Source organism: Enhydra lutris, unplaced genomic scaffold (genome assembly GCF_002288905.1).
Source record: "Enhydra lutris kenyoni isolate GAN:26980312 unplaced genomic scaffold, ASM228890v2 scaffoldscaffold27, whole genome shotgun sequence".
In the NCBI taxonomy this organism is placed as follows: Eukaryota; Metazoa; Chordata; class Mammalia; order Carnivora; family Mustelidae; genus Enhydra; species Enhydra lutris.
Window position 1 is genome coordinate 8213188 of NW_019154111.1, and position 25057 is coordinate 8238244.

Genomic DNA, 25057 nt, shown 5'->3' on the forward strand with positions numbered 1-25057 from the left:
ATTTAAACAGAGATGCTACAGAAGGTATGGAAGTGGCTATGTGAGGAGTGTCATTCCATGTAGAGGGAAGGGCATATACAAAGGACCTAAGACAGGGACATGTTGAAAAATGGAGATCTGTGTATGGAGAATGTACCAGAAACAGGGAAGAACAGATGTAAAAATGGAAGGTGTGCATTCACAGTATGTTTCCAGCAGCAGTGATGGGCATACCCAGAAGCCTGCAGTTTCTCTGGTGGTCCTGCTCTGTGGCCCGTGGCATGTGCTGGCAAGGTGGCCGGCCAGGGTGAGGGGTACGTACCATCAGTGGCCACACGTAAGAAAATCTCCCAGGACTGTGTAAGCTCTGAAGCCACAGTCTCGGCTTTGCTAATCTTATTAAAGCTCTGATCAATTCAACCACAGGAAATAACTATCTGCAATTTGTCTTATATTTTTCTGGACACTTAGTCTTGTGAAAAATCACCTCTTCAGTACTAGGACTTGATTATTCATTTGACAAATCATCCAGACCTCTCTCTTTTTTATCCCCTGTTATCATTTGTTTGTGAACTATTTTACAGGTATCTCTACTCTACACAAAGGAGAGGAGAAAAATCAAACCAAACGGATCCAATTACTTTATAGCAGGTGTTCTGATATACATCGGAAGGGTAAAACCATTGACTAAAACTACAAAAGGAGAAAAAAACACATCTTCTTCAATGGCCCTGTACCAAGTGCTTTGGTACTTGGAAATATACTCTATTTCCAAATCATGTAGACCCCCCTTTACGGGGGAATGGGGTGGAAAAAAGTTGGAACAGAAAGAAGCATAAAACTATGGTCTTTCAAGCACAATGGTGATGATTAAACCTAGTCTATTGCCTTTATATTAACTTATACTACTACTTTTATTTGATAATAAAAGTTTTTATAGATAAAAAAGGATTAAGCACAGTTGGAACTGTTTAAACTACATATGGAAACACATTTTAAAAATAATTAAGGATACTGAAGATATACTTATGCCCATACAAATAACATAGTTCAGTACCAAGGAGCCCGTTCATTAAATGAGTAACAGCTTCATTAAAGAATATTCTGGCTGTGGGGCGCCTGGGTGGCTCAGTGGGTTAAGCCTCTGCCTTCGGCTCAGGTTATGATCTCAGGGTCCTGGGATCGAGCCCCGCATCCGGCTCTCTGCTCAGCAGGGAGCCTCCTCCCCCCCCCCTTTGTCAAATAAATAAATAAAATCTAAAAAAAAAAAAAGGAATATTCTGGCTGAAAGTAGAAAACAATAATTTATTTAAAATCTTCTATAATTTATCTTTATCACTGCTCTTTTTTGTAACTAGTTTGAAGTATAATGAAGCATCACTAATATTCCAACACAGTAATGTGGTTACTGGACCTGATTACTGTCCTAGGCCTCTATGGTCATCCATCCACACAATCTGTCTCTGCCCAGGACACCGAGGCCACCTCACCTCAATCGCACTGGTGTACTGCTCTAGTCTGCTGTCAATCTTGGAGACGACTGCTGCTTGATGAGTTGATTTGATGCCACTGTTACGTGAATAAACACACACACATACACACATAAAAATACAAGAGAGAATCTTTCCATATATACAACAGCTGGTAATTCTCAACTGAATAATCAACCATATTTACCTTTTTTGTACAGACTTATTCAAAAATTCTGCTCGCTCTTCTATCTAGGAATTGAAAAAAAGAAAGACCCAGTTAATATTTGCAGCTTATAAACAATGTTTCTCAGCCCATGTGACTTGGGAAGTGAAAGCACCAGAGACTGTATAGGATAACAGTAATAATAAAACTACTTACGAGGTATTTGAGAGTGAGATTTGGAGGGGATAAATGGTAGACGATAGAGAAAGTGTGGAGAAATACAAAGTTCTGGAGGCAAATTAAAGACCAGACAGAAATGGAATAAAAATGCCTGTGAAACAATGTCATTCAGTGGCAAAATAATTACATTTCAAGACAACAACCATTTTTTCCCAAAAGCACATACTGTTACCCTTTATGACATATTTATATGAGTATAGATATACCATGTTATTTGATTAACAAAAATTTCCCACAGCAATTTAAATATATATTTAGTGTGCAATAGGATCGAATAAGCAAGATAACTAGGAACTGTGAACTCTTCCCCTCCTGCTTAGCCTGGCTTCCTAACTGACAGCTGTCAAGCCAACGGCTGAATTTAATTGGCCTTGAACATGGAAGATGGGGATGGGAGGAGACTGAGATCTGGGGCACGGCTCCTCAGGGCTGAGGTCTCCCATGAAACCCCCATTAGCCCAAGTGGGAATGGCAGAAAAAAGCTCAGAAAAACTGATGGGTATATATGAAATGGTAGTCTTTAATAGAAACCCTTTTCTCTTTAAAGCTAGGAACTTCTGGGTGCCTGGGTGGCTCAGTGGGTTAAGCCTCTGCTTTCAGCTCAGGTCATGATCTCAGGGATCCCTGAGTAATTATAACCAAAGCAATAAAGTGCCATTTGCATTTGCTAAAAATTATGATTCCAGGGGCACCTGGGTGGCTCAGTGGGTTAAAGCCTCTGCCTTCAGCTCAGGTCATGATCCCAGGATCCTGGGATCGAGCCCCGCATCGGGATCTCTGCTCAGCAGGGAGCCTGCTCCACCTCCCCTCTGCCTGCCTCTCTGCCTACTTGTGATCTCTGTCTGTCAAATAAATAAAATCCTTAAAAAAAAAAAAAAGCTAGGAACTTCCTTCTACTAAAACTAAAGCTACTAAATCAAACATGGTATTTCACTAAAACTGTATGACTCGAATCAGATGTTCTATGTAAGTCAGTAAGTATCTGTTGACTCCTTTGGATACCTAACATCAGGGGAGAAATAGCCTCTGTCACTTATCACCTACCAAAATCAGCAAATACTAAAACCTCTGTAAATGACTGCCTGTGCCAAAGCACACACGTGCCCAAGGGGTCCATTTTCTGCCCTGTTCAGGGCAGCCAAGGAATCTACCAGACTTCAGACACTCCAGGCTGCTGTGGTTGAGTGTCCCTTAGAGTCTTCTGAGATGTTAGTGGCTCTTTCTGGCCTGGACTGTCCTGGGACTCATGGACTTTTTAGTAAACACAGTTAGGCTTTTTGGAAAAATGCTTCACTCCTAATATCAGTTGAGTGACATCTTTATAGATGTTAGTGGGGGCATTTCATTCTTTCCAATGATTTTTCACAATGATAAATGCAAACTCATTAAAAATCAAACTTCATACAAAAAAGTGTTATCAGTAGCCCTGAGTTTATGAGATGCAAATTGTCTTAAAGTTTTTCTTCTGATTTTAATATAATTTAGATGTGTACTTCTGGAGAAAAAGTTCCCAGCTGAATAAGGTGAAATACATTGAAACCATGCACTGCCATTTTTAATATTATCTATTCATTCATCCATCCATCCATCCATCCATCCATCCATCCATCCATCCATCCTTTAACCCTGCCAGCGAGTCAGCTAAACTTAACCAATAAATTACATATTGAGCACTCACTCTATAAAGTTGAACACTCAGCAGTGTGTAAGACAGTGTCCCATTCTTTAAGAAGAACACAATGACTAGGGGAGACTAGTAGAAACAAACAAATAAAATACTTCACACTCAATGATAGGTACCATAGTAAAGAGAAGAAGAAAATGTGGCCTTGGGAGAAGTGAGTCTGTGGGGTCAGTGGAGAAGAGTTTTTCAGTAGTTTGGATTCTGAGCTGAGGTTTTTAGTTTATAGTTTACACAGGTTCATCAATGAGTTTATGAAAGTGGGTGGGGGGAGAAGTGCACGAGTTACAGTGGACAGGACATTTGGGACAGAGCATGGAGATTTGGGGACCAGGGCAGCGGGGGATGGAGGAATGAAACGCACAGGGGAAGGAGAGAGGCACGAGGAAGGGGCGGCAGAGGTGAGACTTGGTTTTTGTAGCACTTCCAGCATCCTTCCAACTCTGGAATGAGCTTGCTAACCTTGCCTATCCCATTAATTCAAATGGCAGAGATTCTCCGACTCTGACATTTCCTTTTGTACCTATGACATCAAACACAGCTTGACTTCATTATCACATTTTGTCAGGTCTCACCGTCCATTTACTGATGCATTCCTACTGGGACATCCTTAACTCCATCTAGATAATGTAACAAGGTGTACTGAATTTATACACTAAACAAATTTCTGTAAAAGGACTTTAACGAGAGCAATCAGTTCTTCCGCAGACCAAGAGGTGGCAGTGTTGTCTCGATAAAACTGAAGGGAAAGACCACATGCTATTCATTTTAGAAAACTGGCTCTCTCCTACTCTACACCCCTTCCACCACCGAAATATGAAAACAACAATAATAAAAACCCAATTTTAAATTTAATTCACTTAAAATTTGCTCTGTGCATGTTTTATGTAAGAAAAACCATTCACCGCTAACAAAATTTTAACTGTGAGAAACCAAGTTCAGAGTTTCCCAGACAAGGAATAGGAGTCATGAGAACTTAACAAAATACATGAGTTGATAATACTTTGAGGTCAAATAGCAAATGTTTTCCCTCGCACTGGCATTCTACAGTCTTAACTTATGACCACTTATAAAAGTCGCAGGGCCCAGAGTATCAGCAACTGTAGGAATTCAATCACAGAATATGAAACTGAGCTCCAAAACCAGAGCCACAGCAAATTCTTCAAGGCACATACTATGGAAAAAAAGCAATAGACTGCCTGTGCCTGAAAGCATGTCTCTGTTATATAGGAATTAGACAGTTTTTGTTTCTTTTTAACATAAATAATGTGCTCACACATGCTTCTCTAGCAGAGGGAATAGATGAATGGCTTCCTAGGAATGCTGGATGAAATGGGAAGCCAGGAATCTGGCTTAGGGAAAGACCAGAGAAATAAATAAGTTGAATAATTTAGTAGAGAGGAGGTATTTGGAGAAGGAAACGATGAAGGGTTGTAGTTTCTCCTGAAAAGAACAGCAATTAGAAGCTTAGATGACTACGGCTTTCTTCATGTTATCAAGACTGTTCAAAGAAAGTTTAGCTTGGGTGGGATGTCAAGGAGGGTAGAAAGAGAGAATACAGCTTTCTTTGATTATTGATGAGCCAGAAACACAAGGACCCAGACTGAGAACAGAACTCTGGTCACTGCATGGAGATAACCTGAATCGCATGGGGTTTTTGTTTTTTGCTTTTGTGTTTTGCTTTGTTTGTTTTGTTGTTGTTGCTACTGCCTTTCTGCTCTTTCTTCTACAGCAGGGTCTGCAAACTGTGGCCCATGTGCCTATGGGCCTTACGCAGGCCATGGTTTTCACATAGTTCTCAAGCTAAGAATGAGTTTTATATTGTTAAACGGCTTAAAAATCCAAAGAAGAATATTTGGGGACATAGGAAAACTATGAAATCCAAATTTCAGTGTCCAACCATAACCCTCACCCACTCTATAAAGCTTCTTTCTACTCATTGCGCTCTGCTCTGAGGGGTCACTGCCTGGAAGTCTGCAGTCGGTTACCTGGTTATTCTTGGGATTCCCCTGAGCAGCTGACTATGGTAACGCCATGGGGGCAAAGACCTTGCTTTGCACTTCTCTCCTTCATAGTACATAGCCACTATTAGGTATGTTATAAATATCAAATATGAAACAATAAAATCCCCCTGTGGCTTAGTTCCGATTCTCCTGGAAGCAGATCTTGAGAAGAGAGGGTTCGAGTATAAGGAGTTTATGTGGGAGGCATCAGACTATGATTGGGACCGAGATGATCATAAAGACTAAGCAGAGTTCCTTAAGGATCAAACACGCTGATTTTCCTGTGAAACAGGTAGTAACTGTAAAATTAATTAGTTACTTACTAACTGGGTTTTGTTCACTTTAGAGGGCCACATGAGATGACCTCACACACACAATTATAGACACACACACGTATATTTAAGCAGCTGGAGCCTGGCTATGATTCTCTGGTTTTGCCCATCGTCCACACTTTGTAGCCTCGCTAGTTTGATGGAAAATGAGGGAGAAATAAGTGTTAAAAGCTCCAATCTCTGAAGATTCGTTCATTCATTTACTCATTCAGCAAATATTTATTGACTATCTTCACTGTGCCAGGTGCTCAATAAATGTTCACTCTCAAAAAAAACCCCCACATATTTAAAAATAATGGCATTTAGTATAAATAATAGATAGTGCTTTCTTGCTTCTGTTCTCTTTTCTCTGCATGTCAACTCTTCCCTCAAGTCCTTGACTGGGCTCCCTCCTGCTCATTCTCTCTTCTCTTGCCAGCACTTCCATCTTCCATCAGTTAGGAGCTGACTCCTCAAAGGCAGTGCCGGGACCAAACTCATCCTGGCAAAGGATCCCCAAGATACATTTCATCTCCTCCCGGGATAACAGCTTTCAGATTTGACCAGTACCGTTTCCAGCCGCCCTACTTTTAATAATGACATTAAAAGTGAACGGCTAGTATGAAAAGTGGCTCAAACTTTTATAGTATAGTTGCCCACTTTATAAACTTTTAATGTTTCCATTTTCAACAGCTTGAAGGGATGAGGCATCTGGAGGGCATGGGTCACTGAAATCTAGAGATAATCGCCGAATGTCACTTTAATGCATACCAAAGCATCTAACGAACAACAGATACAAAGCTCTCTGCTTTATTTCTCTCCTCCCTACATGCTACAAAGAGGAGCTCTGAAAAGGCTGAAAGAAGGAGCAAAAAGCTAAATGAAGCAAAGGCTTTGAGCGATAACTAAGTAAGGGGCAAAAATCCAGTTTTCATCACATTATAATGGAGGTGTTACAAGAAGGCTTTCTGGGAATAAGAAATACCTTGAGAGATGAACCTTTAGGAGTGAAGCACTTGAATGGCTTCTTGTCATCTGATAAGCTGTCTTCGGGCATCTTCTGACGTTTCTCAGCAGCTTCTGCCCGTCGCCTTTCAATCTCTTCCTTTAGCCTCCTCTTCTCTTCCTGAGGGAGAAAGAACAAATAACAAGGACATCAGTATGAGCTTTAAGCCAGAAGGTAGGAGGGCCGGAGGGCAGAAAGCACTAGTCCCAGAGGAATACGAGCTGGGTTCTGGACTGGATGCCACCCCTTCCTCAAGGGCAGTGGCCAGAGGTTAATCCTGAGCTGGCAAGTCCAACTGCCTGACTCACATTCTGGCATTGCCACTTCCCAACGGTGTGACCTTGGCCACTTCACTTCTCTGCTCATGTACCTCAGTTTATCATCCGTGAAATGAGACTATGGTAGCTGTCATGAGGCTAAATGAGAAAGCCCATGTAAAATGCCAGGCCTCGTGCTCAGCATGAAGCTGATCGTTGTCACTACCATCCGGTCACGTCATTTAACACTGATCTTCCGTTTCTGTGTATGTAAAAGGAAGGTACATGTCCCTTCTCCCACCTTGCTAGGAGGGTTGTAAAGACAAATGAGATAACTGATGTGCAAAGTTATATAAATCTAAGTTCTTATATTCGCCAAATTATATAAGAGATAATTTTATGGTTGTCCCTGCCTCAACTGAGATTATTTTAGATGGTTGGACAAACCTGAAAATATGTAGACACTGCACCACTGAAGTCACAGATGTTCACAGTGTGTCTCAGTAACCCCTTTGTGCCTTCCTTCTGGTCTATAATACTCTCCCCCATCTTCTCTCTCAGGCCAAACATTCAGAGCACTGATCAAGTCACACATCCTCTATGAATGATTGACTGAGAGATGTGTGTGTAGTCTTTTGTAGTTTTCAAACTATATGTTCTTAAGCAGAGACTGGATGTTCATCTGGCAGAACGATTCTCTGTCTTATGGGCTGAATGTCTGTGTCCACCCCCATTCATATAATTAAAGTCCTAGCTCTCAAAATGATGGTTTTAGGAGTTGAGGCCTTTGGAAGGTGATTAGATCATGAGAGTAAAGTCTTCACCAATGGCTCTAGTGCCCTTATTAAGGAGAACCCAGAGAGCTCTCTTCTGCCTTCTGCCAAGTGCGGCTGCGATGGGAAGACTGGGAAGTGGGGTCTCACCAGGCACAGAATTTGCTGAAGCCTTGATCTCCAACTCCCCAACTTCCAAAAGAGTGAGAAATAAACTTCTGTTGTTTATAAGCCACCCAGTCTATGGGAATTTGTTATTGTGGCTCTGCTGACTAACGACTGTTTGGTAGGAGGTTAGACCAAATCATCTCCTAGGTCCAATCCAGTTCTAAGAGTCAGTGTTTCTCTTCTGCCTTCATTGATACTCTGCTCCTCTAAATAACAATAACAACAACGATAACAATAATTATAACTACCAGGCACCATGAACACAATGATCTATTTAATCCTGGCATCAGTGCTGTAAGTAGACATTATTCCACAGGTAAAGAAAAGAAGTCTTAGCTGATCTTAGTTCAGTAATTGCCGAGGTCCCAGCTTGCAAGTGGCAAAGGATCCTGGCCCAGGTATGTTTGATTCAAAGGCACTATCATCCCAAGTACTTCCCAACCAAAGGCAACTGGCTCACTGAGAGCTGGAGTTGGAAGAGATCTTGGAATAATTTATCCAAACTTTCTGCAGCGGTCAGCCAATTTTCGCAGAGGATCCACGTCAGAAAGCCATCGGAAGTCTTTCTGCATAGTTCAAATGATGGGAGGTCACTATCTCCTAAGACCAAAGGGAACAGCTCTAAGCTGATTTGGAGAATTAAGGTCCAGTACTGATTCTATCACTTACTAGTCAAGTGACTCACAGAAGTCACTCAAATAATCTGATTCTCTTTTTTTTGGTCTACAAAGTGAGGATAATAATACACCTCAAGATAAAAGGAAAGAATGCACCTTGTAAAGCTGTAGTTGGTTAAGTGCTTTCTCAGTGTCCAAACTTTGTCTTCTTGTAACTTTATCTGTTGTTTTTAGTTCTGTCTTAAAAGATGGAACACATTCATCTGTTCATCATTCCTGGGCTCCTGCTACATGCCTGGCACTGTGTTGGCTCCTGGGTTTACAGTAACGGACAAAGCAGATACTGCTCCTGCTTGTGATGACCTCATTTCCTGACTCTTCCATTAAAAAAAGAAGAACTATTTAAAAAAATCTCCCTATCAAAACTCTTCAAATATCAGAAAACAACTATCATGTGACTCTCGGTTCTTATAACTACTCTGCAGACCTCTTCATCTTTCTCTGCTTCCTGTTCTTTATTGAGAGACAATATAGGGGAATGGGTTAAGGCAAATGGGACCATGAGAAAATGACTAATCCACTCTGTGCCTCAGTTTCCTCATCTGAAAAATGGGATAATAACACTACCCACATCAGAAAGTTATAAATGGATATAAAGTGCTACAGATGAAGGTTTTAGAACTGTGCCCAGTGCATGGTTAGTTAGCCTTATTATTCTTCAAATATATTTATAAGAGTCCATGCTCAAAAGAGCAGAAGCATTCCACCACAAAAAAAATTATTCCCTGGGCTAGAAGGGTCACCAGACATGGACTGGGGGCCCAGGGCAGGCAGGCTGTGCCCTCCTTACCTCCTCTCTGACTTTTCTCTCTGCTTCCTCCTGCTTCCGCTTCTGCTCTTCCTCCTCTAGGACCTTCCTTCGCTCCTCCCGCTTTTTCTTCAGCTCCTCCAGCTCCTGGGCTGCTTCTTGCTGCTTCTGTTTGAGCTTCTCGAACTCCTCGCTCTCGGTTTCCCCGCGGCGACGGCGAAGCTCCTCCAGGCGCTTGCCGGCCTCCACCTGCGAAGCGCCTTCGGCCTCCTTGGCCTCGCCGGCCCTTGCTCCCACTCCCGGGCGGCTGTCCGGAAATGCAGAGCGGGGTGACAACCATCAGTCTGGCAGCCTCCCCCAGGGAAGGACATTGGTCTGCAGGCTTTGCATCCCCCACCCAAAAGAAATCTCTATTCCCCCTCATCACACAGTGGGTCTTCACACCAGCCCAAGGGGTCAGGGGTCTGCCTGTAACCTCAAGGTCTGAATCTGATCCCTCTCTGCCAATTACCCTTGGTTTCCTAGCTGTACAACCGGGCAAACAGACATGGTCAGTGGCAAAATGGCGCATGGAAAATGGGCAGAAGAGTGCCACCACTATGGAAAACAGCAGGGAGGTTCCTCAAAAAATTAACAGTGAAACCACCATATGCACCGGCAACCCCACTTCTGTGTCTATATCCCAGAGAACTGAAAGCAGGATCTTGAGAAGATATTTGTGCACCCTTGTTCCTAGCAGCATCATTCACAACAGTGGAGAGGTGGAAGCAACCCCAATACCCATCAACAAATGAACAAGCGAACAGAAAGCGGTGCGTACATACAGTGTACTATTATTCAGCCTTAAAAAGGAAGGCAATCTGTCACAGGCTACGACATGGATGAACCTTGAGGATATTATGCTACGTGAAATAAACCCATCCCCAAAAGACAAATCCTGCCTAACGCCGCTTACGTGAGTTATCTCAAGTAGTCAGTTTGGGGAAACAAAGCAGAATGGTGGTTACCAGTGGCTGTGGGGAGGAGAGATGGGGAGTTATTTCATGGGTATAGAGTTTCAGGTTTGCAAGATGACAAAGTTCTGGAGATGTTTCACAACAATGTGATGCACTTCACACTAGTGAGCTGTACACTTAAAAATGGCGAAGATAGTAAACTTTATGTTACGTGTTTTACCACAATTAAAGAAAAATCCATGATACATGCATGATACGATGTGGAAAAACCAGGCAAATCATATTTGTTCTATTTACCTCCTGGGCTATTCTTTGGATCCCACGAGATTACATATTAAATAATTGTTGACATTTATTATCATAAATACTAGTTATTACTGGCAAGGAAGGCATGTAATGCAAAACAGTGCTATTAGACTGAGCTCTAAAATCTAGGTGTGACCTTAGTAGTCCTCTGCCATAAGTTACTGGTTAATTTGGATCTCCCTAGAATCATGGATCAGAACGGAAGACTTGCAGGCGCAGGTGACAAGAAAAGATGGCTGAAACTAGGGCAGGCACCGAAAAAAATCTACTTATCCATTTCTTGAACTTGACTCTGGCTGCTGATTTCTGGAGATGAAATTACTCTTTGCCTCTTGAGTAAGAGCTGTAAGTACAGTAATATGTGTCCTTTCTTACACAGCTGTTCCAAGAAAGTTCGTAATGACAGCACTACCTTATGACTTCAAATTGTGTGGTCTAACATGACAGGAATATTCCTAATTGTGACTTAAAATTACTAAATTAGCCCTGATGTGGTATAGTTAGGGTTGTTACTTATACTTTATAGGCCCTTTTCACATTATTATCTCATTTAATAGTCTCAATAACTAGGGAGTTAGCCGATTAGGTTAATACTACCACCTGGGTGGCTCAGTCATTAAGCGGCTGCCTTCAGCTCATGTCATGATACCAAGGTCCTGGGATCAAGCCCTGCGTCGGGCTCCCTGCTCAGTGGGAAGTCTGCTTCTCCCTCTCCCATTCCGCCTGCTTATGTTCCTTCTCTGTGTCTCTTTCTATCAAATATATAAATAAAATCTTTTAAAAAAAATACTGCCATTTTACAAATTAGGAATCAATGTGTGAGAGAGAAAACAGTCTGGCCCAACTTTTGGTAGCAAGAAAGTGGTAGAGCCACGATTAGATTCTAGTGTTTCTCTACTAAGTATACTCTTCTTTCCATTGTACTATAATTCTATCAGGAGTTAAATATGGTTTGTCATAAAATAAAAAAATCAACCAAATCAAGCATGTCAGCCTCTACCGCTCACCTCCAACATTGACGACTAGAGAGTTTGGGAGGATGTTTCCTACCTGTAAGTCTCTAGAATCTCTACAGTTTAGGCCTGACTACCTTCCATGCTCCAGTGGAAGCAATGCTTCATCAGATGGCAGAGTTTATCAAACAGCTAAAAATGGGTACGTTTTTTATAAGTTACAAATAAAATTGAAATTAGGGGTGCCTGGGTGGCTCAGTTGGTTAGATGTCTGACTCCTGATTTCTGCTCAGCTTATAATCTCAGGATTCTAAAATTGAGTCCCATGTTGGGCTCTGTCCTGGACGTGAACCCCACTTAAGATGTTCTCTCTCTCTCTCTGCCCCTCTGCCCCCTCCCTCCTCTCTCCCTCTCTTAAAAAAATAACATAAAAAAAGAAAGGAGATCACCCTTAAAAAAAAAAAAAAGAAATAAAATTGAAATTACGTTAAAGTTTTCTTTTGTGATTAAGGAGACTCCAGAGGGATTTTACTGTAGAATTGGGAACATGTTAAGACTAGAGACAAAACACTGTCCCAGGGGTCCTTATGTTAAAATTTTACTTCAGAACTGGCATTCTTAGTGTTTTTACATAAATCATATAAAGAGAGGAGAGAGGTCATTAACACCTACTGACCCTGAGCTCCTTTAATAAATTTACTATCTACTAGAATTATGACATTGATGGTTGTCTTCAAAACACATTGCTACTGACACAACTGCAGCAGAGCACTGCGTTGTCACTGGAGCAAAATTCATGTCGGCTTGATCCTCCTGGCCCTTTAGGAGAATTTAATGGTGTTCTCAAAAGTATACCTAGTTACAGACAGTCCTTAACTAAGAGACAAGGATGTAGCTTGCCAGCTGCCTAAGTACTTATTAACAAGCAGTGAGGTCATGCTTAACTAGCTCTGAACACAGGTAGCCCATCCCTAACACTCTGTCTAAGGAACAGATGAATTACCACTGTCTGGTATCATTTATTCCATGTAGAGAAGGGGTCAGTGTTTCTAGTGATGGAACAAGAAAAAGAGTAAGAGAGAAAAGGAGTTCAAGACTGCATTGGTAATACTGATCTTATGCATACATCTCATGCTTTTTAAACACTGAAGTAGTTCTTTTTTTTTTTTCCCCAAGATTTTCATTTATTTATTTGAGAGAGAGAGCATGTGTGCGCACAAGCACAGGGGTGGGGAGGCAGAGGTAGAGGGACAAGCAGACTCCCCCTTGAGTGGGGGACCAACTCAGAGCTTGATCCCAGGACCTTGAGATCGCGACCCAAGCCAAAGGCAGACGCTTAACCAACAAAGCCACCCAGGTGTCCTCAAACACTGACGTAGTTCTGAGTATACCATGTCCTTTCCAACCTTTTCAAGCTGCAGGATGGAAAAACAAGTCTTGTGGATCACGATCAGCATTAAAACAAAATGAAACAGAAAACACCAGAGTGAACTGCATGGAGCAAGGGAAAGTGCCATGTCTTGACATGTTTGTTTTAGTGATAAGTCTCTATGCAGCTCTGTACTGGGTCATGATGTAAAATTTATTTCTTACTAAGACTTTAGGTTAGATGCTAAAATATTGTTCTAGGTTCTTAACAGTGTAAGATGAACTTTTTTTTTTTTTTTAATTTATTTGTCAGAGAGAGAGAGAGAGAGAGAGAGAGAGTGAGCACAGGCAGATAGAGTGGCAGGCAGAAGCAGAGGGAGAAGCAGGCTCCCTGCTGAGCAAGGAGCCCAATGTGGGACTCGATCCCAGGACTCTGGGATCATGACCTGAGCCGAAGGCAGCCACTTAACCAACTGAGCCACCCAGGCGTCCCGTAAGATGAACTTTTTAAATTTTGTACTCAAACAAAGGTTAGAGGGTCCCTTGAAACTTGGATGTTGCCCTTTCAGAGTCTTGTAAGTTCACAGGTCTGTGACGGTAGAGAGACAATCTCTCTGCACTAGTTCAAGGTCTTTACATCTTCAGAAATGAGTTTGCTTTTCCTTTTCATCATGTTAGTGGACAGGCAGTGGACTGACAGAACGCATCCCTAGAGAAAGCTCTCTGAACTCCACTAGGTGTCGCTCAGCCTTCATTTTGGACAATGAAAAGGTCCATCATTAGGGACTGGTTCAGTTACTCGCAACACACCCATCCATGCGGGGGGAATACGCTAACATTATTAACTGCAAGCTTATATTCACTGGTCCAGAAGGGCAGCTATGATATAATGCAAGAATCAATTAAAAATATATATTTATAGTTATACACACATATACATGCTATATATATTTCTCTATTTTGAATATATACTCATAAAAATATCTGGATAAAATGTTACTGGTAGTTATCTTTGGGTAGTGGGTGCTTATTTTTGTACTTCTATTTTCTGAATGTTTCATAATGAGTATCTTTTTTCCCCTATAATTAGAAAAAACTTTAATTACCATGTTAAAAATAGACCACAAAACAAATACCTGGTTTTGTGCTTTTTATAAAGTCCTTGGTATAAACTGCTTTTTCTATACTTTGCTAATTGAGTTGATTTTTTTTTTATTTGATGCTTTAGAGAAAACAATCTAATCACAAAAAACAGAACTATCAGATGCCTGGGTGGCTCAGTCAGTGAAGTATCTGCCTTCAGCTCAGGTCATGATCCTAGGGTCCTGGGATCGAGCCCCACATTGGCTCCTTGTTCAGTGGGCAGCCTGCTTCTCCCTCTGCTGCCGCTCCCCCTGCTTGTGCATGCGTGCTCTCTCTCGGACAAGTAAGTACAATCTTTAAAAAAAAAAAAAGTCCTTTAGAAAAAGAAAAATCAGGGGTGCCTGGGTGGCTCAGGTGTTAAGTGTCTGCTTTCGGCTTGGGTCATGATTCAGAGTTCCAGAATCGAGCCCTGCATAGGGCTCCCTGCTCAGTGGGAAGCCTGCTTCTCCCTCTCCCACCCCCTCTGCTTCTGTTCCCTCTCCTGCAATCTCTCTGACAAATAAATAAATAAAATCTTTAAAAAAAAGAAAAGAAAAAACAAATATCAAAGGAGGCAATAATTAAATCAAACATAAGGAGCTTTGGTCAAAACAGTAGCAAGAGGGACGCCTGGGTGGCTCAGTTGGTTAAGCAGCTGCCTTCAGCTCGGGTCATGATCCCAGCGTCCTGGGATCGAGTCCCACGTCGGGCTCCTTGCTTGGCAGGGAGCCTGCTTCTCCCTCTGCCTCTGCCTGCCACTCTGTCTACCTGTGCTCACTCTCGCTCCTCTCTCTCTGACAAATAAATGAATAAAATCTTAAAAACAAAACAAAACAAACAAAAAAAAAACAGTAGCAAGAGCTTTGTGGACGTCACCTCCTCAGATGTACCAGCATGCCCTCAGCACAAGGGTGACACTAATATAGAAATTTCTCCCAGAAGGTCTCTCCTCTCTCCTTGGCTTCCTTAGGCATATGTCTAGGTGAACATCAGATCTTTCACCACGAACACAGTTTGTTCGCAGTTAGGCTAGTAGGCACGAGGCTATTCTGAACAGAGGCTCTCACTCCCTTCTTTATAAAGTTCCTCGCTCTGTAAGTATATACAGCAAGACCAGACATCTCTGCTTCTGTTGACATCAACTTCAAACTGAAAGTAAAACTAACCTATATTGGCAGCTAAACAAAAACGAATGATATGGTGGGGGCTTGTTTCTCTCTTTTTTTTTTCTGCCCAAAAATGGAAAAATTAAGGCCAGAGTCACATTTTAGAATTCTCAGTGCTACACCTGCTGCCATCCTTGCGATTTTTCTCTTTGAATTCCCAGCTCTCTGGATTTCCGCACTATGGGCATGTTAATTATTAATATGAGTTTGGACTAGAGCTGGTTGGCAAGTTTGCTAATTGTTAACTTCTTTCTACTGAGAGATTTTAAAAAAACATTACTTTTCTTAACAAAAAACTTACTCATCCCCCCAAAACCTATTTTAAACTATCAAATAATAAGACAGTAATATTGTTAGGCAATATTCGTCGGATACTTTTCATGAACTGGACACCATTCTAGGGCCTTGAAATATTAAACTACTGGCACTCCAGAAACCTTTGGGCTTGCTTTGGACAACCATCAGGAATCAACTCAGTTTCTAGATTTTTTTATGAATTCTTAATAAACTATTCCTGCTCTACTTAAAGCCTACTCTCCGGCCAATCACAAGGAACATCTATAGGATTTGCATGTCCTCCTCCTTTTCAGTTTACTTAGGCATTTTCTGCACACGTTTTCTTTATAGGCTTGCCCTTGGATTAATGTGATTACCTTTCTACTCGAATTTTTATCTAGAGAAATTGTTTGGGGGGGGCAATTAAATTTCCCCATTTTAGCTTGCTTAGAGGAGCAGAGCCCTAGTAGCTCTGCTGGCTTCTGAATGCCACAAAGGCTTTGGGGTAAGGAATATGTCCAGCTTCTACACAATACCTGCTCATGGGCACTTTCTTATTTGAATTGTTCAGAAAAACAGGGTCTACAGGCAAGACTGCTGCCAAAACAACCCCATGGGAATCCACGTTTCAGGGACCCACAACTTTTCCAGGACATCTGGCACAGCAGCCTGTGACATAACAGAGGTAGGAATTTGGCACCAATGGTTGGAGGGAGTGAATGTGTGGGAGAGGGGCACAAGGCATCATGTGGCCAGGTGTCCATGGCTGGCTTCCGTAACTTGAGTCCTTCTACAGAACTGGCGGGGAGCGCTCAGTATTCAGTGTATCTAGAAGTAAGGATTTACCTGTGCATACTTGTCTGTCTGTCCTAAAATCAACTGTCCAGATATTCAACTTGATGGGTGGGGGTGAGGTGGGGAAGCGGAAGCTATGCCAGAGGGTTGTCCAAAGGGTATTAAAAGGAGTGCGGGTGCCCTGCCCTATTCCTTCCTCTTTGAGATTCCCAATGCAAATTAATATCAAGTGCTCTCGAAGTTCTGTGGTAAAGAGATCTAATTAACTTAGTTTAACCTAACATTTCCTGAGTATTTGGCCACAGGATAATCTCAGTTTTAAGCAACATTTATTTATAATCTTTAAATATATATATATTCTTGAAAATGGTACTGACAAGTGTCTCTTGGGAAAATGGCTGGACCATACAGAGAATCAATGACATTAGCCCCAGTCATAATGCTTTCTAATAAACCGATCTTACATGAGCATATTAGTCATGGAACAAAAACATGGATCCTAAGCATGATCTGCTTTGCCAAATAATGGGAAAAGCAGATTAAACCTTGTCTGAGCAATGACTGCTGGTCTTCTGCTAGTGATTGATAGCCTGACCTGCTGACTGAGTATCTCTGAGACAATGGTCAATGACTTCACAACAGAAATATGTTGCCCGTTTAGCACGTTTCTGTCTGGAGGCACAGGATAGGGAGGCTGATTATTGTTTTTTCCTCACATGAGAACACAGTCATTGTTAAGGAGCCTCTGTTTCTTACCTGAAACTATTCTCCGTGTGTTTAAGTTTGTGTGTCATGAATTCTCCATTCTGTGACTTCACTTCTGTAAATCCCTTCTTTCCATCCAAGAAGCTCTTCACTTCTTTGGGCTCTTTGTCCTTTTTAATCTTCTCATCTTTGATCTAACCAACAGTACACATCGGGAAGAAACATAATGATAAAAGTCCCATTAGGTTTTGGTTGGTATCACCAAATAAGACCCAGAATTATTAAGAAGCCAGGAAACTCAGAAGTAAAACAAACCACTGGAGAATGATGTGGTAGAGCTGGGGTCAGAGGAAATTCTTAGAGCATGAGCTATGGTCCTCCAGCCTCTGTGCAGAGACCTAGATCACACTTTTAGGAAACCAAGATCATCCCTGATTTCACTGGGGTTTTGTTTTTAAGAGCAGTGGAGGTGTTACTGTTTGGAAACCATTATTTTCTGGGAATTCCATGTAAGAGTAGATCTTTGTAGTTCTCACTGAAAAGAGTGATCATTAGTGTGGCAGTGATGGGAGAATGGCCTGGTTGGTTGGACAGGTTTTTTTTTTTCTTGGATGAAGACTCTGTCTTAGAAAAGGACACAAATGTGTTGAGGAGGGAAAAAGGAAACCTACCAGATCGGCCAAGCCAATTTTGGCATTTGGCAGAGGTAGCCCACCCTTGTACTTTAATCAAATGAGTAACTAGGGTCCTGAGGACTGAAGACATAATAACCCTACCTTAGGGGAGATGACACAGACCTGTGGGACCATGTTGGTAGTCATCTAAACCACTACATTTCTAATGCAACAGGAAACCGAAGTGGTTTTGTGATTGTTGGGGAGACAGAGGAAGGTGATATATGGAAAGTGGGTGTTAGCTTTAATTTTTGTGAGTTTTGTGATACAAAGTCCTTACAGTAAATGAGACATTATTTCAAAACAAAGTGAATCTACATAGCTTGTAAGGGGGTTGAGATTACCTATATCAGCTCACCCATTCCTAAACCATGAGTGTGAAAACAGGAGAGGTTCATTATTGCTTTTTTTCATTATTGATCTTTTCAAGACAACCAGGGACAAGACACTAATGTTCTGGAGCAAGCAACAGAGGAAGTGTAGGCAAAGAACTTGGGCCTTCAGGAGACGCCCAAGATGGCCTCCCCTTATCCGATCTCACCTTTTCCCAGCTATTCCTCTGATACCCTCTGAACACTTACTCCTGAAGTGCAGGTCTTACTAAGCCAGTACTTTTATTTCTCCACTGATGAGCCTTGAGTAGTTCTTTGCCTGACGGCCTTCTTTGGATGTTATTTGATTCAATTACCACAGATTGACTATTCACTACCATGTGGCCCTTAGTTAAGACTTCAATCTTCCTCCAAGGCTATCCCTTGGACATGCTGAAAAAGGGGGCTGTTCCTCTGCCATTCTCTGTGAGAGCTTTGGCTGGAAGTTAGGAAAGCTGAGTGTTGGCTCCAGCGCTGTCAGCAGACTAGCTAAAATGAAGTCACCTAATTTCTCTGGGAGGTTGGCTCTACATACATTAAGAACAGAGGTTGGACCAGAGGATTCCTTCCTCATCCTTTATCCTGTCATTTCCCTCTTGGCTCCTGATTTGTTGTGAAAGGCTAGAGAGAAGAGAGGGAAGCTCTGGGCTGTCCTATAGCTTGACTGCAGCTCCCTGGTGGCGGTTCTTGCCCCACAGAAAATCTGTGTTCTCCGGGCAGGCAGGAGCAGACATTGTCTGTTCTTGTCCTGACCTTCATTGCTGGATATTGTCCCAGATACCAGGGACTGGAGTTTATATCCTGGTTAAGAAGTATCTGGGGATGCAAATTTGGGTCCCGTTTCAGGAATCCACAAAACACATTCATTCTGAGTCAAATCTCATGGTTTTAGGAGCACTATGCAAAGAGCAATTACCTTTAACTCATTTCTCCTATTTTGGGGTCAGAGATATTTCCAATCTCCCAAAATGCATTATCTGACTTATTGACCAAAAATGTGTATAAAGTAGATTTGTAAAACAATACATGTCTAAAAGAAGAAAAATCCCCCTCCCCCCTTTTCCAGCTCTGCCTTTATTGGCAAAGTCTATAAGGGATGGATTCTCTTTGGAAGACTTTCTCAGAAAAATTCCCAATGATGGGGCGCCTGGGTGGCTCAGTGAGTTAAAGCCTCTGCCTTGGGCTTAGGTCCTGGTCTCAGGGTCCTGGGATCAAGCCCCGCATTGGGCTCTCTGCTCAGCGGGGAGCCTGCTTCCTCCTCTCTCTCTGCCTACTTGTGAACTCTGTCTGTCAAATGAATTAAAAAAAATCTATTAAAAAAATTCCCAATGAAATAATGATTTGAGTTTGCAAATAGTTTTCTCTTTCTGGGAAACAAACAAATAAATAAATAAATAAATTCCAATGTGCCTTTAAATCTTAAGGAGCATAGTGGAATAGATTCGATAGATTCAACCTAAACTCATGAAATTCTGAAGGAAAAGCATTTGATCTGCTAGGTCAGAATGTTACCATGAAGAAAATCTGTGTCGATGGGTTCATAAGTATCCTGAAGAGTTAACGTGCTTCACATTCAGATAATATTAGCATATGAGAGGCCCTGGTCAAATGAGACATTTGGATAAAACTCTGGATATTTGGGATATCCAATGGGCTAACAACACATGGGTGTATGGGAATTCAAGTGAAATGTCCTGGTGCCAGAGAGACCCTCAAAAGGTCAAGTGCACAAGTCAAAAAGACTGAGCTGTCAGTCTCTGCAGAATGATGTTTTGCATTATTTGGTTTCAGGAGAGTGACAAGAACTGATGCAAGTTACATTCCACATTAGGTCTGACACATTTCTGTTAGACTCAGAAGGCTCACTTCCTTTTCTGGGTCCAATGTCTGCCACATTGATAGTCTTTGCTACTGCAAGTTTGGTCTGTGAACAACACGGACCTCAGTGGTAAGCTCGGACTCCACCCCAGACCCACTGAGTCAGATTTTGCATTTTGTAAGATTCCAGGTAATTTATAAGCATGGCCATGTTTGGGAAACTTTGGTACATGATATGAATATCAGTTTGAGTATTATATGAATGACTCTGCCGGACACAAGTTTTCTGTTAGAGGCCAGTAAGAAAAAAACCAAACAAACAAAAAAACCAATTAGGGGGTTAAGAATGAAAAAGAGGCATTTTATAATTGGGGAGGAGAAAAAGAAAGCTAAGTTTCAAGGATGGTGATGTTCTGTGTTCCATCGCCACAAACAGTTAAAACTGCAGGGCTGCAGGGGGAGAAAGACAGTTTTTTACCCCGAGGATTTGGAGTGACTTCTGGAAATGTTTTCTCTAAGAAGTCTCACGTGATGTTTGTGTTTACCTGTGGTTGACTGATCCTGCTTAGCTCCCTGAAAGGAAATTTTTTTTTTTTGGTTGTTTTTTAACAAAAAAGGGGGGAAAAAAGGAAGAAGGTGTTGAAATGGCTAAATCATGTAAAATATGATTCAAAGTTGTTTACATAAAGTAACCACACACCTAGCTGGAGGAGGGAAATCTAGTCATCCAACTGGTAATTTATGTATGCAATGTTAAAGCAGGGATGCCAGATTTTTTTCCTTCCTTCCTTCCTTCCTTTTTTTTTGAGCCTGGATTGAGTGGCTAATCTGGCCTTGTGTAAAAAAGGGGCCAAAAGTTTTGGGATTCTAGAATGGGGTGTAGAGCAAACTGGGAAAGGGGCAGGTCTGAGATGGTTATACCACTGACACTGTTGGGACCGGGGCCCTCTCTGAAAAGAGGCAGAAGGATGATTTGGCTGACCCATCATGAGCCCTTTCTTGCTCAGGGGCACAATACATAGACATAGAATGTTTGTGTCATTAAAAACAAATCACATCTTAGGGAAGTCAATTACATTTTAAATACGGAATACAAACAGTGCTCTTTCAGTTTCTCCTCCCCCACTGAGTTAGGACCTCATGCCCTCTTCCTTCTGTAAAGCTATCCACCATGAAACACCAGCTTTATCCAAGAGCCTAAGTGGGACATTTTTGTTTGAGTTTAGGTCCCAGTAACTTTCAATTTTTTGCAGATGAATCTGTAGGTGTTTTTCCGCTATGAAATGAGAACAGTGCTTCCCAAAAATATTCAACCATTTCCTTAGCTGCCTCATTTGAACCAAATTCAGCTTTCTAGTTCTCAGCATCTATGATTCCACCTTCCTTTAAATGGGTGGTGTCTGCATTCAGTATTGACTCCCAAACCCCCTCAAGTTCCATTAGAAACAGGAAGGTATGTACATCTTAACCAAAATAAACAGAACATGATCTAGGGGTTCTTAACTTTTTTTTCTGTGAGTCTTATGAAAAAGCATTTAAGAAAATAACCATCCCTCTGCTGAACCTGGTTTACCTAATTTCCTAACTACGGAATTTTCTGTTTCTTAATATGTGCCACAATGGGCAGACAAGTGCAGAAGTCGATCTGAGCTGATACTCAACAGCTCTGATTCAGTCCCATGTGCAAAGTAATCCAAATCTCCCTACCTTCGATAATTTAGTTTTACCACATTTAAGCACTTTGAACTTATGAGATACTGCTACAATTTTTAGGATTACTTGGGGCTGACACGAGGCCAGGCTGTCTGATGTGGCATTTTGATCACGTGGGGCGTGATGACATTCTCTGGACAGCGGCCCTGCCCCCACTGACTCGCTCACTTACCTACAAACACCCAGGCACCAGCTCCTGTGTGTGCCTCAGAAATGCAATGCAGAACATTTTGCCAAACTTTTCTTTTGAAAATCAAATACCATCTTCAGTTCATCGAATTTTCTACTGAGATGGTGGCGGGTAGTGTTTTTCCTTTGGAAAGTTAGATCATTAATCAAAGCCAGTTGAAAATACTCCACAAGTGAAACGCAAGTAGGATAGTTCAAGGAGAAAAAAAGAGCACTTAGAAGAGCAGAAAGCGGGAAAAATGGATCCGATCAGTGTTTTTCTAGATTTCTGTGGCCCAGAGCCAGAAGGACAACTTCTGTCACGATGTAGTACTGCTCACGATATCTGATATCTTCTATTTGGTTTCGTGTCTTAAAATGTCATTGACATATTTAACTACTTTTGAGATGCTTTAAGTTGATTACACCATTCAGTGAATCATGAAGGTCAAGTCATGGCTTGAAAAACACTGGATTAGAGGTTACAATTTTGAGATCAGCAGACCTGACAAGTCATGGAATACTCTCTCTGTTGCTTTATGTTTAGGTTACTTCTCAGTAATATTTACCTCTTTTTTGAAGGTAGGCTTGTCTTCTTGGGATTTTTCTCTTTTTACTTGTGCTTTGGCCCCCTTTTCTTCTTCCTTTTTATTTTCAAGAGTGGCAAGGTCACTTGTTTAAAAGAAGCCCTTTCTAGCTTACAAGAGTGAGAGGGTGCTCAGGTCACTTTGCATGTGGCTCAGGACTTTGCTAACTCAGTGCTCACATAGCCCTGGGTGCCAGTGATTTTGAACAGCAACGTGGGATAGTTTCTTTCCACCAAAACGGTTTCTCACGTGCCTGCCATTGTGCTCCCTGAAACCTGGCGTGATGTGGTGGTCCTTTGTGCATGTTTGCAAACCTTGTGTGTGGTTTGGTGCATTCTGTACCCAAATGTAGCTGTGCTCATGAGCCCCATTTAACAAGCAAGAGTGAAAGACAACTTCAGCACAATGCAGACTCAGTGATAAGAGTTCTCTCTGCAAATGAGAATATACAAGCATCTTTCTTTCTCTCCTTTTTTTGTGGGGGAAGGGATACAGGCAGTGGTTAGCTAGAATGCTTTTAATGCAGGCTTGCAGACAGAAAAAAAAAAGTCTTTCACAGCTTGCAAACACCTCCTCCCTCCATTTCCACCCTTCTCAGGCTACATGAATTTATTTATGTCATCCCAATGACAAAAGCAGCAAAATGCATGCTCTTAGTTACCAGTTAGTTTTAAACTGATGCCATCCCAGATGAATGGCTTCTGCAAGTCTGCATTAAGCTCAGGTCTACATGATGGCAAATCATGGTTCTGACATACTTAATGAAAGGTCCAAACCGGCTTCTTTCCCTCCTTTATTACCAGGTGATTTCAAGGGGGTTATTTTTGCCTTCTTAAGATGCAATTTCTGACCATGATTCTTTATGTCATTTTCCCACGCCACCTTTTATAATTTTTAATTAAATGCCAAACATATGGATAAGGGGAGGAATTAGGGTCCTCTTGCCTCATGTAGACCTATGGCTAAAGGTAAATTGTTAAAAGGAAAGAATTGAGATTCAGGAGCAGAATTATAAGTCAACACAGCACTGCCACGCTTAACATCTTTGGGTTAATTCATTTTTCTCGTATTCATAACAAGCAAGCACAGAGCAATTAATCTCTCTCTGGCTGTCCTAGTAAATTGGGTTGATTGAATATTTAGCCATCGACTGACTGCTTCATGCTTGCATATTGCTATGGCCGGAAAAAATGAACAGCTTGCCAACTGAGCAAGCATGTGGGGTTGCAGGAATGTGCCTCGGCCCCAAGTCTGATGTGCATTACATTTCTCCAAAGTCACAGGCATCACACGTTTGGTGCAAAATGTTTACTGTACCTGTTTCTTTTGCACAGCTGTCTGAAGTTTATCTTCTTGTACTTTCTTTTCATTTACCCATTTCCCTTCCATTTTCTCCTCTACCTTTTTCCCTTTGTGCTTTTTCTCTTGCATTTCACTTCTGTTCTCTTCTAGCTGCCGGAGCTTCTGCTCTTCTATCTTAGCTTTCTCCTCTTCCTCTGCCTTTGCCCGCTGCCTCTCCTCCGCTGCTCTTCTCTCTCGCTCAGCCCTCTCCCTCTCAGCCGCCTCCCTCTTTTCTCTCTCTTGCGCAGCTGCTCTCTCTTCTGCTTCCAGTCTTGCTTGCTCCTCTGCTACTCTCTGCTCTTGCTCAGCTTTAATTCTGTCTCTTTCTTCCGCTTCCATCCTGGCCCTGTCTGCCTCAGCTTGCTCCCTCCTTTCTGTCTCCAGGCTGCCATTGTGGGCGGCCTCGTCTGCACCCCGTTCCCGCTCCTCCTCTGTTCTAGGCTCTTCTGCACTGAGCTGCCCCGTTTCCAACGGCGGAACCACTGTTTCTGTTGTTCCGCTTTGTACGGTCACCTCTACCTGATTTTCTTCCTGGCTCCCTTGCTTTGGCTTCTCTTCCTCATCTTCCTCCTTTTCTTTTTCTTCCTGCTTTTTCTCCTCAGCGTCCCTCCAGTCGTTCTTTTGATAGGACTTGGTGACGATTTCCGTCTCCTCTATCTCGTATCTTTCCTGGCGACGCTCACTCTTTTCTTCCTTCTCGGCGGCCTCGCTGTCGGCCGCATCGTTCTGCATCCTCCTGCTGGGCAGCGACAGGCCCGCGTCCGTGACCGTGGGGTCGAACTCCTTCTGCCGCTCCAGGGCTTCCTGCAAGCGTTTCTGGCGTCTTTCCTCCCGCCGAGCCAGACGCTCCAGGAGCGCAGCCTCGTCGTCGCCCTCCAGCTGCGTGTGTGCGGTGCTTGTCTTGACCTCCTCGTCGGCCACACTGGACAACAGAAACGACACCAAAGACAGCCTGCTGATTAATGGGTCAGTGGGATCCGCACGGCCTGATGCGTGCCGGGGCGAGGCTCACGGCCCCGTGTGTACCAAGGGGACGCCCCCACCCGATACCCATTTTTTTCTGGTGGCGCTGGCCTGCCTAGTGGTCAGTAGACCGTGCACGCAGGCCTCTGCCCTGCGTCTTTCTCCTGCCACGGGCATCTACTCTACCGGCCGGAAGTGCTTTCGGAATCGGGGCAGCCGTCAGACAAAATGGAGGAGGCTCAGTGTATAAATACCTCGGCTCCCCTTGCCTTTTGCGGTGGATAACTGGGGTGCCTG

The 25057-nt window shown here is 42.5% G+C and overlaps 1 protein-coding gene across 1 annotated transcript in view; it reads right to left on the reverse strand.

Moving 5' to 3' along the window:
* Nucleotides 1–25057, reverse strand: part of LOC111151934 (caldesmon 1) — a 184168-nt gene that overhangs the window by 11332 nt on the left and 147779 nt on the right. The window contains exons 5-11 of the mRNA XM_022510159.1: nucleotides 23774–24719; nucleotides 22439–22513; nucleotides 17177–17319; nucleotides 9521–9785; nucleotides 6835–6975; nucleotides 1657–1700; nucleotides 1470–1548 (exon numbers count right to left, since the gene is read on the reverse strand). Of these exons, the coding sequence (XP_022365867.1) occupies nucleotides 1470–1548; nucleotides 1657–1700; nucleotides 6835–6975; nucleotides 9521–9785; nucleotides 17177–17319; nucleotides 22439–22513; nucleotides 23774–24719 (1693 nt within the window). The remainder of the gene's footprint in view (nucleotides 1–1469; nucleotides 1549–1656; nucleotides 1701–6834; nucleotides 6976–9520; nucleotides 9786–17176; nucleotides 17320–22438; nucleotides 22514–23773; nucleotides 24720–25057) is intronic.